At 38.8% G+C, this 12707-nt stretch overlaps 1 protein-coding gene across 1 annotated transcript; it reads left to right on the top strand.

Moving 5' to 3' along the window:
• The first annotated feature begins 4489 nt into the window (after positions 1-4489).
• LOC111200637 lies at positions 4490-12076 on the top strand. The gene is made up of 5 exons (XM_022691870.2): positions 4490-4862; positions 10644-10859; positions 10937-11275; positions 11388-11603; positions 11678-12076. The coding sequence occupies exons 1-5, from the start codon at positions 4808-4810 to the stop codon at positions 11911-11913; spliced, it is 1062 nt and encodes a 353-aa protein (XP_022547591.2). The 5' UTR covers positions 4490-4807; the 3' UTR covers positions 11914-12076.
• Positions 12077-12707: the final 631 nt, after the last annotated feature.

The raw sequence follows: 12707 nt of genomic DNA, 5'->3' as shown, positions 1-12707 counted from the left end.
TCTCAAACATAAATATAAATATGAAATATTTGTAGCTATTTTTAGTCATAATTTATTAACATACAATTATCTATTAAAAAATAAAGTTATTTACTTATAAGAAAATAATAACATTATTTTTACAATTTTCTTTTAATTACGCTTAAAAAAAGTAATATTTTTTTCATGTTTTTACTAAATAATTTATTGGACTTGTAGGATTCTACAATTCGTTTTTGTTTAACATTTTTTTCTTAAAAGTTAATGTTTATCTTTTATAATTCTCTATCTTTAATACTCACTTTGTTCCTAAATATAAAATGTTTAGGTAGAAATACACATATTAAGAAAACTACTTTTTGTCTAGAAATTATTATTAAAACTATAAATTAATGATATTCAACCAATTACAAAATAGACTATTAAAATATGATTGGGTATATAGTTTTTAATAAAGTAAAAATTACCTAGGAAAATGAAAACATCTTATATATTAGAACATCAAAATTTTGTAAAACATCCCACATTTAAGAACAAATGGACTATATTTTAAAACAAACATTATAATGAAAAATAATAATAACAATAATAATAATAACAGTTTGAAGAACCAAGTTTTATATAATAAGATATAAAGAAGGAAACTAAAATTAAAATTTTAATTGGCATAAATTATTAAATATTTTTTGAGTACATTATTCTTAGATATAATATTTTACTTTATTAAAGGCATCTTTATAATTAACCATCGTAAGAATTAACGTGAGCGCGAGACGTAAGAAACTGACTTCTCAAATAATATTATTGTTTTTTATTATATATTTTATTTGGAAATATATAAAAAAACGAAACTAAAATTTAAAATTTAACTGACATAAATTATTAAATATTTTCATAATAACAATTATTATTAAATATAATATTCATTAAAGGTACCTTTGTAACTAATCATCAAGTAAGAATTAACGTAAGCGAGACACACGTAAGAAACTGAATTCTAAAATCATATTTAAGATGGTTTTAGCCGACCAAATGGTAATTTTCTTTCTAAAACGTCTGTTAACTTCAATTGCATACTTTCTTATACTATTAGGGTAACATGATCCATGATGATAAATATAAATTTGTACTATTTTATAGTTTCTTTTTATTCAACTAAAAATAAACTGTCTAGTTTTAATATTTGATAAAACAAACAACCACAAGTTATATAAACTAGGCTTATTTTGTGCAGGGGCCGGCACAGCACAGGCCAGTATTCAAAGAATATGAAGCATGTTATGAATAATGTGGATTGCCATTAACAAAGACAAGAAGAGAAGATCCATCAGGCCACGACCAGGCCCAACCGCGGTCGTGTCCAAGAGGAGAGAGAGAGAGAGAGCCGACTTCAGGAGAGAGAGAGGCGACCACAAGCTTGAAGAAAAGGAAACCCTTTCCTTTTCCTATTAGATGTTATCTTTCCTTTTATGTATTTAGTAGATTTCCTATTTTATGTAGGGTTAGGATAAGTACTCTTTCTATTTATCTCTATCTTGTAATCCTTATATAAGGAACCCCTTTTGATGATTAATAATAACACGAAATATTCAGTCTAAAACGAATTGTTCACAACACGTTATCAGCACGATAGACTCCAAACCCTGAGACAAAACCCCAACCTAAAATCCGTCACACATAAACCCTAAATCAGGCGGAACTTCAAATCGAGCGATCTCTCCAACCCCGACGAACCAGACGAGACGAATCCATCAGCGTAAACCGTTTGTCGATCCGATCTGAGACGCGCCCACACTCGCAGAAACAATACACGGCGCCGACTTAGCTCTTTGGAACCCTAATCCGAACCTACAAGATTTTCTAACCAATTTCAAATCCTATGAAAGATAAGTTTATCATACCTTAGTATTTTGATGATATCTTGTTCAGATTATGGTGTTCATGTAATCTAATACTCCTTATTTATTGTTTCATGAGCTGAGAGGAGTTGGTGCAAAGATCTAATCCCGAAGAAGCCTAACTTGTTCTTGCTTGCGTTCCGGCTTGCAAACTCCCGATCAGCTAAAGCCCTTAAGCGTTCCTGATCCTAGACAACCTCAGCTTCCTGTTCGCAACATAGCCAGCTCGTGTTCCCAATCAACCAGCTTCTGCTCAGCCACTCGCAAAGGAAGCAGCTCGCGACCCGATAGGAGGCACCGTCCGTCCAGCTCGCGTCCGAGGTTTATCAGTCCATCTTGGAGGTCCGGTTTCTACAATCTGCAAAACAAAGGTAATCCTAATTCTGAGAACATGAATCGAACCTGGTTGTTTTGTAAAGATTGAAACCCTAAAAGATAAATCTCTAAACTAAAATCCATAGGATAATAGATCAAATCATGTCTTTGGATAATAGATCGTAGATGTTCCATAAGATTAAGGAAACTCGGATAGAAAGAAAAGGTGCATAGAATGATAGATCCGAAGTTATAAGAGAAACCATACAGACATTGAGAAAAGGCTGCGCAGCTACACATCTAAGGTACCAAATCAAGTGGCTTGGGACGCCAAGCTACTAGCTAACAAAGGTCCTGGATAATGAAATCTCAAAATGATCAAATCATGTCTGGAACATAATGGAACCATATGAAAGTGTAGACACACACATGAACATCTATATAAGGATGCATAAGAGAATAGCACTTGAACATGAACGAGGATCATGAACCCACGAATGAGTACTCATCATACAATCATACAATCATAAAAGATTATAAAGATTAGAAAGATAAACGTGGAGGTTCAAAGTATCTAAAAGAGAGATGAGCGTATTGGCCATGTACATATACAGAAACGCTATCCGATAAAACCAGTGAAATAGATGGATCTTGTGAGATAAAGAAACCGTGAGAGAAGACATATAAATCACATGGCCTAGAGTGTCCATGTCTTCATATTAACAGCATTAGATATAGCTTGTTACACAAGGTACTCACAGAGATCAAAAGGAACAGATTATAAGGAGATGAACTCCTATGTGGTGAATGCTACTACAGAATTCGAAATTGACAAATGGTTTGGTCATAAGAAAGAAAATAGATACACTGATGTAGTAAGCAGCATATGGATCACTGGATAAGATAATATAAAATAAGAGAACAGCTTTGTTCCTAAGCTGATTGATGGACTGAAATAAAAGCAGATGCATATAGTATGTAAAAGAAATTGATCACACATGATCATTGATCTTGGAGTTATGTAAAAGACAATCCAATAACAGTCCATATACTTATGAGAATTTATAAATAAATTCCTTATGCTTATACTAAACCTAAAAGAGGTTAGAAGAATGACACAGAACATATCTGTAGGCGTCCAGCACATTGGCTGAGAGCATCCGGTCCTTCAAACTAAAGACGTCCGGCCCTGTCCGTCCAAGGGCGTCCGGCTATTCAGCAAAAGGTGTCCGACCCTTTGACTAAAGACATCCGGCCCTTATTCTTCTCGATCACGAGCTAGTAGGAAAGATCAACCATCAGGTTGTGATCCGACAATCAGATCCTTTAAGTAAGGATCCGGCTTAGTAGAACCGTCTGCTGCTGTATAACCCATACAAAGACTTGGTCATAAGATTGAGAGGAGATAGTTAATCAAACGGATACAAAAGAAGTTGTAGTCCCTAAGCTCGTGAAAGCCGAAGTCCATGACCTAATAATGTATACTTAGCGTGTTATATGATCCACAGCAACTGAGGTCATGAGACGCCATCATATGGCATTACCTAAGGCAAAGGAATCAATGTCCACATCCATGAGTGTGTTCGGCCTAAGAGCCACAGCAAAGATCATTGATCTTGAACACTCATAACATAAAGTAGTAGACATGTATAAGACAAGGTCTATGACCTGGACATTGATCGGCCAGATTGATACATGGCCGAATGGTAATCATGAATAGCAAAGTAAAGAGTTTGGTGGTCGACGATCACGTCTAGACCATGGACACATGCAAACACGTTTTGTAAAGACCAACAAGTGATCCCCAAGGACAATGTGGTTCACATTGTTTAGCACACATGCTTTACCGGGACACTCGATGTCAAAGGACATGAGAAACGACCTGAGAGGTCTAAGTGGTCTCAATTACGGTTCAGTAATGAAACTGGCCGATTTCTCCCTTCCTATACAGACATGATAGATCACGCATTAGATGCGTGGAATGCAGAACGTACACTGAGGTTCACATCAGGAGGAATAGTGCGTGTTGTACTCTTTTTCTTTCATCATGGTTTTGTCCCACTGGGTTTTCCTGATAAGGTTTTAATGAGGCAACATTGAGCGTACTACAAATCCTGTATGGTTATGGCATCCAAGGGGGAGTGTTATGAATAATGTGGATTGCCATTAACCAAGACAAGAAGAGAAGATCCATCAGGCCACGACCAGGCCCAACCGCGGCCGTGTCCAAGAGGAGAGAGAGAGAGCCGACTTCAGGAGAGAGAGAGGCGACCACAAGCTTGGAGAAAAGGAGGTTTTCTTTTCCTATTAGATGTTATCTTTCCTTTTATGTATTTAGTAGATTTCCTATTTTATGTAGGATTAGGATAAATAATCTTTCCATTTATCTCTATCTTGTAATCCTTATATAAGGATGATTAATAATAACACAAAATATTCAGTCTAAAACAAATTGTTCACAACAAAGCAACGCATATATAGACATGGTTTATAGCTAACCCTAAAAAGAAAAAAAGAGAGAAGAAAAGAGCAAATAGAGATCTGCCGCGGACACATATTAGGTTGTTTCTATCTTTTCATTCACAGAAGTTTCTCTCAGCCCTTAGCCAGAAACCATGTCCTATTTGCCGCTGGTGTTGCCTTCTGCTCACTATGCCAATACATTCCCAGGTAAGATCTATTCGATTAGATCTGATTATGGTAGTAAAAATAGAGGTCGAATCTAGGTCGAGTCTAGTCAAATTATATCCCATGATCTGATATCTATGTAGCACGGGGACGTCTATTTAGGTACCGATACGGGAAACGTTTCGGGGACTGATACTTCACGGGGACATCATTGGTACGGCTTGGGGACGGTTAGAGAATAATTGTGTGTTTTACTGTCACTTAGTTGTGGAATAAAACTAGTTTTCACGGGAACTAAAACTTGTGTAATTGTGTTTTTACTGTCACTGTTATGTTGCTTGATTGGAGTTATAATAAACTTGGTCCAAAACACTTTTGACCTAATACGTCTGATATGTTTTGTTTTCCCAGTCTCTAATCGGTTATTATTGTTTTGTGAAACTGGTATAGAAATCTGATCTCCGTAACAAACGATCCAATGTTATTCACAAAGAATCGACTAATCACGCCAAGAGTTTACAAGAAGAAACAACTCAAAAGCTATGAAAAGTTATCTCACAAGTTCTCAGAACTAAAGATCAAGAAGGAAAACATTATACATTTTTCTGGATAATCCGAATGAATCTACTCTTCCTCTTTTATTCAAACTCTCTTTTTCTTCCTCGTAACAAACTTCTTCAACGGCCTCCTTATCTTGTGACGCGTGTCTTCTACGCTTCTCTCCCATCCACGTGTCACTACTCATAATACTTCCTATAGCAAATCCTCCCTGTTAAGAGAACCTTGACCTCAAGGTTCAAAAGAAGGAAACTTCTTCTGGAAATCATAGAGAAACTCCCAAGTAGCTTCTTCCTCTCCTTGATTGGCCCACTGAACCAAAACCTGTGTGGCTGCCTTGTCCTGTCTCTTAACCATCTTCCTCTCCAAAATGCGTACCGGCTGCTTAAGTAACACATCGTCAAGGACTGTAGGTAACACTGTTGAAGAATGCACATTACCAACCAACACCTTAAGTTGTGAAACGTGAAAAACCGGATGAATGAGAGAGGATGGTGGTAACTCCAATTTGTACGCAACAGAGCCACAGCGATCAAGAATTTTGTAGGGACCAAAGAACTTTGGAGCCAACTTGTTGTTAGACCTGACCACTGCAGATTGTTGTCGATACGGTTGTAGTTTGACATAAACATAATCTCCAATGTCAAAACTACGTTCCGTGCGATGCAAGTCTTCATTTTGCCTCATACGATGCTGAGCACGTAACAGATGGAATTGTAACAACAAGATCATGCTCTCGCGCTCCTGTAAGGATTTGGCCACGACGTCAACCTTGGATTCACCTGGAAGATAAGGTAAATGAACCGGAGGTGGACGACCATACACTGCCTCAAAAGGGGTGAGTTGTGTAGATGTATGGTACGTTGTATTGTACCAGTACTCGGCTAAAGGAAGCCATTTACTCCAAAGATGCGGTCGCTCACTCGTCATACACCTTAAGTATGTCTCTAAACACTTATTCACCACTTCAGTTTGACCATCACTCTGAGGATGATAAGCTGTGGAGTAGTTTAAAGAAACACCTTGTAGAGTAAATAATTCTCTCCAAAATTCGCTCAAAAACACCGAGTCTCTGTCACTGACAATCGATTGAGGTAACCCATGTAAGCGATAGACGGTATCCAAGAATGCTTGAGCAACCGAAACTGCAGTGTAAGGATGACTGAGGGCAATAAAGTGAGCAGCTTTACTGAGTCTATCGACGACCACAAGAACCACAGATTTTCCGAAAGATTTAGGAAGCCCATCTATAAAATCCATCGAAATATCTGACCAAATAGCTGTTGGAATAGGAAGCGGCTGAATCAAACCTGGAGAAGCCACTGTCTCGTGCTTGCATTGTTGACACACTGCACAACGCCTTATGTAACTTTGTATGTCCTTATTCATTCCTTTCTAATAAAACAAACTCTTCACTCTCTGATAAGTGGCATCGCGTCCTGAATGACCTGCACTGCTCGACTCATGTAACCACTCCAATATTGTATTCCGCAATTGTAATACTGCAGGTATAACCAATTTACTCTTCCTTCGCAATGTACCTTGAGACCATGTGAAATGCTTTTTAGCGTCATGTTTCTTTTTTAAAGATTCAATCACCTCCATAATAGCCACATCTTCCCTGTAACTCTCCTGAATTTGCTTCATCAAGTCACACTCCATGACTGACAGAGCCATACTCAACACTTCAGAGCCTTCAACCCTTGATAACGCATCCGCAGCCAAATTGTCTTTCCCCTGCCTATACTGAATCTCATAGTCAAACTCCATCAACTTAGGCAACCATTGTTGTTGGATTGGAGTGTTTAACCTCTGTTCCAACAAATACTTCAAACTTCGCTGATCAGTTCGAATGATGAAATGATCATGAAGAAGATAGTGTCTCCATTTTTGAACTGTGAAGACCACTGCTAACAACTCCTTTTCGTAAATAGACAAATGTAGTTGTTGGCCTTTCAAGTGCCTACTTATATATGCGATAGGATGACCTTCCTGCATCAACACAGCTCCTATACCACTTCCACACGCATCAGTTTCAACAACAAACTGTTTCTTGAAATCAGGTAATGCTAATACAGGGGCGTTGCACAGAGCAGACTTCAACTTGTCAAAAGCTTCCTGAGCTTCCTGAGACCACGCAAAAGAGTCTTTTTTGGTTAGCATGGTAAGTGGTCTCGCAATACTTCCAAAGCTCTGGACAAATCTCCTATAATATCCGGCGAGACCCAGAAACCCCCGCAGTTGTTTCAAAGCTTTAGGTTCTGGCCACTCCTGAATAGCTTTGATCTTGCTTGGGTCTGTAGAGATGCCCTTAGCTTCGATAAAGTGCCCTAAATACTCAACACGAGAAGTAGCAAAATCACATTTACTTCGCTTGGCAAACAAGTTATTTGCTCTCATAACCTCAAATGCTTGTCGGAGATGCTGACTATGCTCCTCCAAAGAGTTGCTGTAGATGAGTATATCATCAAAGAAGATGAGAACAAATTTCCTGAGGAAAGGTTTGAAAACCGAATTCATCAGACTCTGAAATGTAGCAGGGGCATTGGTGAGTCCAAATGGCATGACCCTGTACTCATAGTGACCACTATGCGTCTTGAATGCAGTCTTGTGTGTATCCTTAGGATCCATACGCACTTGGTGATAACCTGCACGTAAGTCAATCTTAGAATATACAGAAGAACCTCCCAACTCATCCATTAAATCTTCGATCAGCGGAATAGGAAACATATCCTTAATTGTCATGCTGTTGAGGTTTCTGTAATCAACACACAATCTCCATGTATTATCCTTCTTCTTGACAAGAACTACCGGAGATGCATAAGGACTAGAACTGTTCGTAATCGTGCCTGCATCCAATAAACTCTGAACCATCTTATCAATCTCTGTCTTCTGATATAGAGCATAACGGTAAGGACGTTGATTGACTGGGTTTGAACCATCCATCAAAGGTATTTTGTGATCATGGTTCACACGGTATGGAGGAAGTGTTGTTGGTTCCTCGAATATATCCTTATAGTCTCCTAATAAGTTTTTCAAACCAAAATCTGTTTCCTTACTACCAGCTCTGCTATCAGCACTCACTCCTACTGAAAACATTGCTGGAGTATCAGCTCTCACTCCTACTGAAAACAGTTCTGATGGATCAGCACTCACTCCTACTGAAAACAACTCAGATTCTACTCCTTTTGTATTAGCACTCACTCCTACTGAAAACTGTCTTGGTGTATCAGCACTCACTCCTACTGACCCTAGTTCTGGTGTATCAGCACTCACTCCTACTGAAAACAACTCAGATTCTACTCCTTCCTCCACTGGGTTGATGTAAATCAAAGATATTTGCGCATCATCCCCTGACAGAGTCACCTTTTTACCCTTTACTTCCGTCACTATTCCCTCCTTTAGCCCATGTAATACGACTCTCTTGTTAAGATATTTGAATTGCATCTCCAACTTCATGAAATCCCAAGTTATTGGTCCAAACAAGGAAAGCCACTGCACCCCCAAAACCATATCACAATTGCCCAAAGGAATCAACATCATATCCTGCTGGAAAGTAGCATTTTGAAAACGCCACTCAAATTGTTCTACAGTTCCTTTAACCATCAATTTTCCCCCATCAGCTACCGCAACTCTTTTCATACGAGGTGGCTTGATCTCACATCCCAACTTCTCAGCAATACTTGGATCCATGAAATTATGTGTGGAGCCCGAGTCAATAAGGATGTAAAGAGTGCGTTTACCATGTAGACCACGGACCTTCATTGTTCTGTAATTCTCAGTGACACCCGCGACTGCATTAACGGAAATATGAGCAATATCACCTTCCTCATCAATCTGTGCAACCCCTTCCTCCGCTTCAAAGAACTCTTCATTCTCCTCAGACTCTAGTAAGTAAAGCTGAGTCTTTTTATGCTTCAGATAATGCCCTGGAGTATATTTTTCATCACAATAATAACACAGACCCTTCGCTCTTCTATCACTCATCTCTTCATTAGATAAAAAAATTTTCGGTTGCTTCGCTCCCTCTTTCTGTGTGACAGCTCCTTCATTGTACTTCATCACTTCCGAAGGCTTTGGAGTCTGCAATAGACCTTTATTTGTGTAAGAGTTACTCTTCGCCTGTGACCAGTTCTGTGAGGAGAGCTTCCGGGGATGAGCAGTCTCATACAGACGCCCCAATAACCAACATTCCCTCACAGATTTAGGTTGAAACATCCTCACATGCATCTGAGTATCATTGTTCAATCCAGCCAAGTACGCACTAACCAAATAACTCTCACTCAACTTCACACGAGTACGAATAAGCTCAAATTTAGCATGATAATCACCAATACCCGCCGTTTCTTGTAATCTCTTCAAATCCGCAATAGGATCGTCTAGAACATCTTCAAACCTCTCTTTCAACAGCACCTTATACTGCTCCCAATCCTCGATAACATAAGCATCTTGTTCAGATTGAGCTAATGATTGATGCCAAGCTGCTGCTAATTGATCGAAATGAATCGAAGCCAAACGCACTTTGAGATCCAATGGTGTGTTATCTATTCCAAAGAACTCTTCTACCTTAAACAACCACTCCTTCACATTTTCACCGTTAAATCGAGGAAAGTCAACCTTCGCAAGCCTCGTCATACCTGCGTAATAAGTTTGTTGACCCTGACGATGACGATGATACAGATCTTGCTGCGGAGCGTTACTTGATGACGGATTCATCGGATTGTTGTTCGTCATCAGCTTAAACGTCTCGATCATCTCTCGTACACTCTCGTCCGTTCGCGCGCTCTTTTCGTTCTGAATCTCGATCGCCTTCTCCAACGCGTCAAATCAACTGGAAATCGCTACCTCCGACTCACGCGTCGTCGTTCCTTTCAGCAGAGCTTGAGATCGCGTCTCCGCCATTGTTTCCGAGGTTCGTGTGGCTCTGATACCTTTGGTATAGAAATCTGATCTCCGTAACAAACGATCCAATGTTATTCACAAAGAATCGACTAATCACGCCAAGAGTTTACAAGAAGAAACAACTCAAAAGCTATGAAAAGTTATCTCACAAGTTCTCAGAACTAAAGATCAAGAAGGAAAACATTATACATTTTTCTGGATAATCCGAATGAATCTACTCTTCCTCTTTTATTCAAACTCTCTTTTTCTTCCTCGTAACAAACTTCTTCAACGACCTCCTTATCTTGTGACGCGTGTCTTCTACGCTTCTCTCCCATCCACGTGTCACTACTCATAATACTTCCTATAGCAGAAACTTTGCAGCCGCACACACAGGTGTCTTCTGGGACCTCAATGATTTCCCAATTCCATGTCTCGATCCCCATGTGGTTTATGAGAATATCAAGTCAACTCTTCTCAATAAGGGTTACTTGGGACCCGTGTCTATATGGTTGTACGCGAATCATGAATCCCAGATACAGAAGGATTATAAGGAGGATTATGAGTCTGCTGGATTCAGATTCTGTTTCGAACCTGCAGGTGGGTAAAACCCTATCTCTCTCTCTCTCTTTTTTTTTTCCTACTTATTGTGTGTAATCTGTCTATCTATTTTGCAGACACGAGAGATTATAGAATGTCAGTGGACATGCTAATATGTGCACTGGATCATCCATCTTCAAATCTGATGGTACTCGCAGAGGACTTCAAAGAGGAAGATGCAGTCTATAATATTTACCTTTTGCACCATAGAAGACAAAATATCTTCTTAGCATACCAACAGCAAGTAGAACCAAGCCTTTGTACTGAAAGCCCACGGTGGCTTTATGAAAGTGTCTTGCAAGCTGTAGATCAACAAGGCGGCCAACATGTTGACAAAAAGAACAAGACCACCATCAGAATCATCAACACCCCAATGCCGACCTTAGACGTAGCCGGAAGCTTCGTCAGATCACGGGGTAAGCTTGAAATTCTTTTTTTTTAGATCTATATATTGATTCATCTGATCATAATTCTGTTTTTTCTTTTTTCTTCTTCTTTTGTTATTTAAATAAAATTGTTTACTTGCAGTTCATACTACACATGCCATCTGGGACGCCGTGGATTCCGCAGCACTTCAAGATTTGGAACCTGTCATCTCTGCTGCCAATATCGATGCATTTTTTATGCTTAGAGGTCTTCCTCCTCCTAATTTTACCAAGGTGTTTGCTGATGAGGATGCCCTCCCTCAACATCTCATCACAGAATATCTAGGTTCCAGTCTCCATGTCGATATCATCCCCAAAGGTAATATTCTGGAATATGTATATTTTGTCAATAATCTTTTTAAAATAAAAATAACTGTGTTATTTTCTTTTCAGGAAATATGCGTGTCAGAATTCAAAAAATTGCAAAGTTCATTCTTTTCAATGCATTGACTCATCGTAGCAAACCAACAACCTTGCTTGTACTCTCCGAAGACATTCTTGAAGACCCTCTTTTCATGACTGTTTATGAAGCTGTGAAATCGAAAGGTTTCACTCTCTTTTTTCAGCCGCCCAAGTCCATATTAGCGTCAGAGTTATATTTGGATCCCAGATTAGGAAGTTGGTTCTGATTGGACTTTTCATGTTCCTTTCTTCGAAATAAGCTATTCATGGTCACTGCCCTTGTTTGTTTTTTTCTTTAGTTTATTTCAATGCAGTTTGAATACTTGTCTTGTAAAATATAACTTATTGTGCTCCTCCCTTATGGTTACATTATCTAATAATGTATGGTTACGTCTTCTGACCATTTTTGTAATACCGGTGACATTTACATAGTAGCTAGACTCGAGTCTTGCTTGTCTTCAATACCAAACCTCTATGTGTTCGTCATAAGTTCATATCTCCGCTTGTCTCACACCTCACTGAATGCATGCACACGATACCAAACTCTACTCATCTCATCTGCTACTACTGATTCTGTTATCTTCTCAGGGTTTCTTGATTCAAAGTTTCCTCCTTTGGTTCTGGTATCTTACATGTTTCTTGATTCAAAGTTTCCTCCTTTAGCTAAACCTAAAAAAAAAGAAAAAGAAAAGAGCAAAAAGATTAGGGTTGTTTCTATCTTTTCGTTCACGGAAGTTCCTCAGCCAGAAACCATGTCCTAGTTGCCGCCGGTGTGGACTCTCGCTAACTATGTCGATATTTTCCGAGGTAAGATCTATTCGATTAGATCTGATTATATCCCATGATCTGATATGTTTTGTTTTCCCAGTCTCTAATTGTTTACAATTGAAGAGGAAGATGCAGTCGATATTTACCTTTTGCACCATAAAAAATAAAATTTCTTCTTAGCATACAAGCAGCAAGTAAAACCAAGACTTCATAGTACTGAAAACCCACGGTGGCTTTATGAAAGTCTCTTGCA

Source organism: Brassica napus, chromosome A1, assembly GCF_020379485.1.
Source record: "Brassica napus cultivar Da-Ae chromosome A1, Da-Ae, whole genome shotgun sequence".
Lineage (NCBI taxonomy): Eukaryota > Viridiplantae > Streptophyta > Magnoliopsida > Brassicales > Brassicaceae > Brassica > Brassica napus.
The sequence above is the reverse complement of the archived record's forward strand: the minus strand, read 5'-3'. Positions and strand labels throughout refer to the sequence as shown.

Bases quoted from the DNA above. Each gene is read 5' to 3' on its own strand.
- LOC111200637 (XM_022691870.2), top strand. From the start codon at position 4,808: ATGTCCTATTTGCCGCTGGTGTTGCCTTCTGCTCACTATGCCAATACA. The intron at 4,863-10,643 runs GTAAGATCTATT...GAAACTTTGCAG, and splicing joins CTATGCCAATACATTCCCAG to CCGCACACACAGGTGTCTTC. The intron at 11,276-11,387 runs GTAAGCTTGAAA...GTTTACTTGCAG, and splicing joins AAGCTTCGTCAGATCACGGG to TTCATACTACACATGCCATC.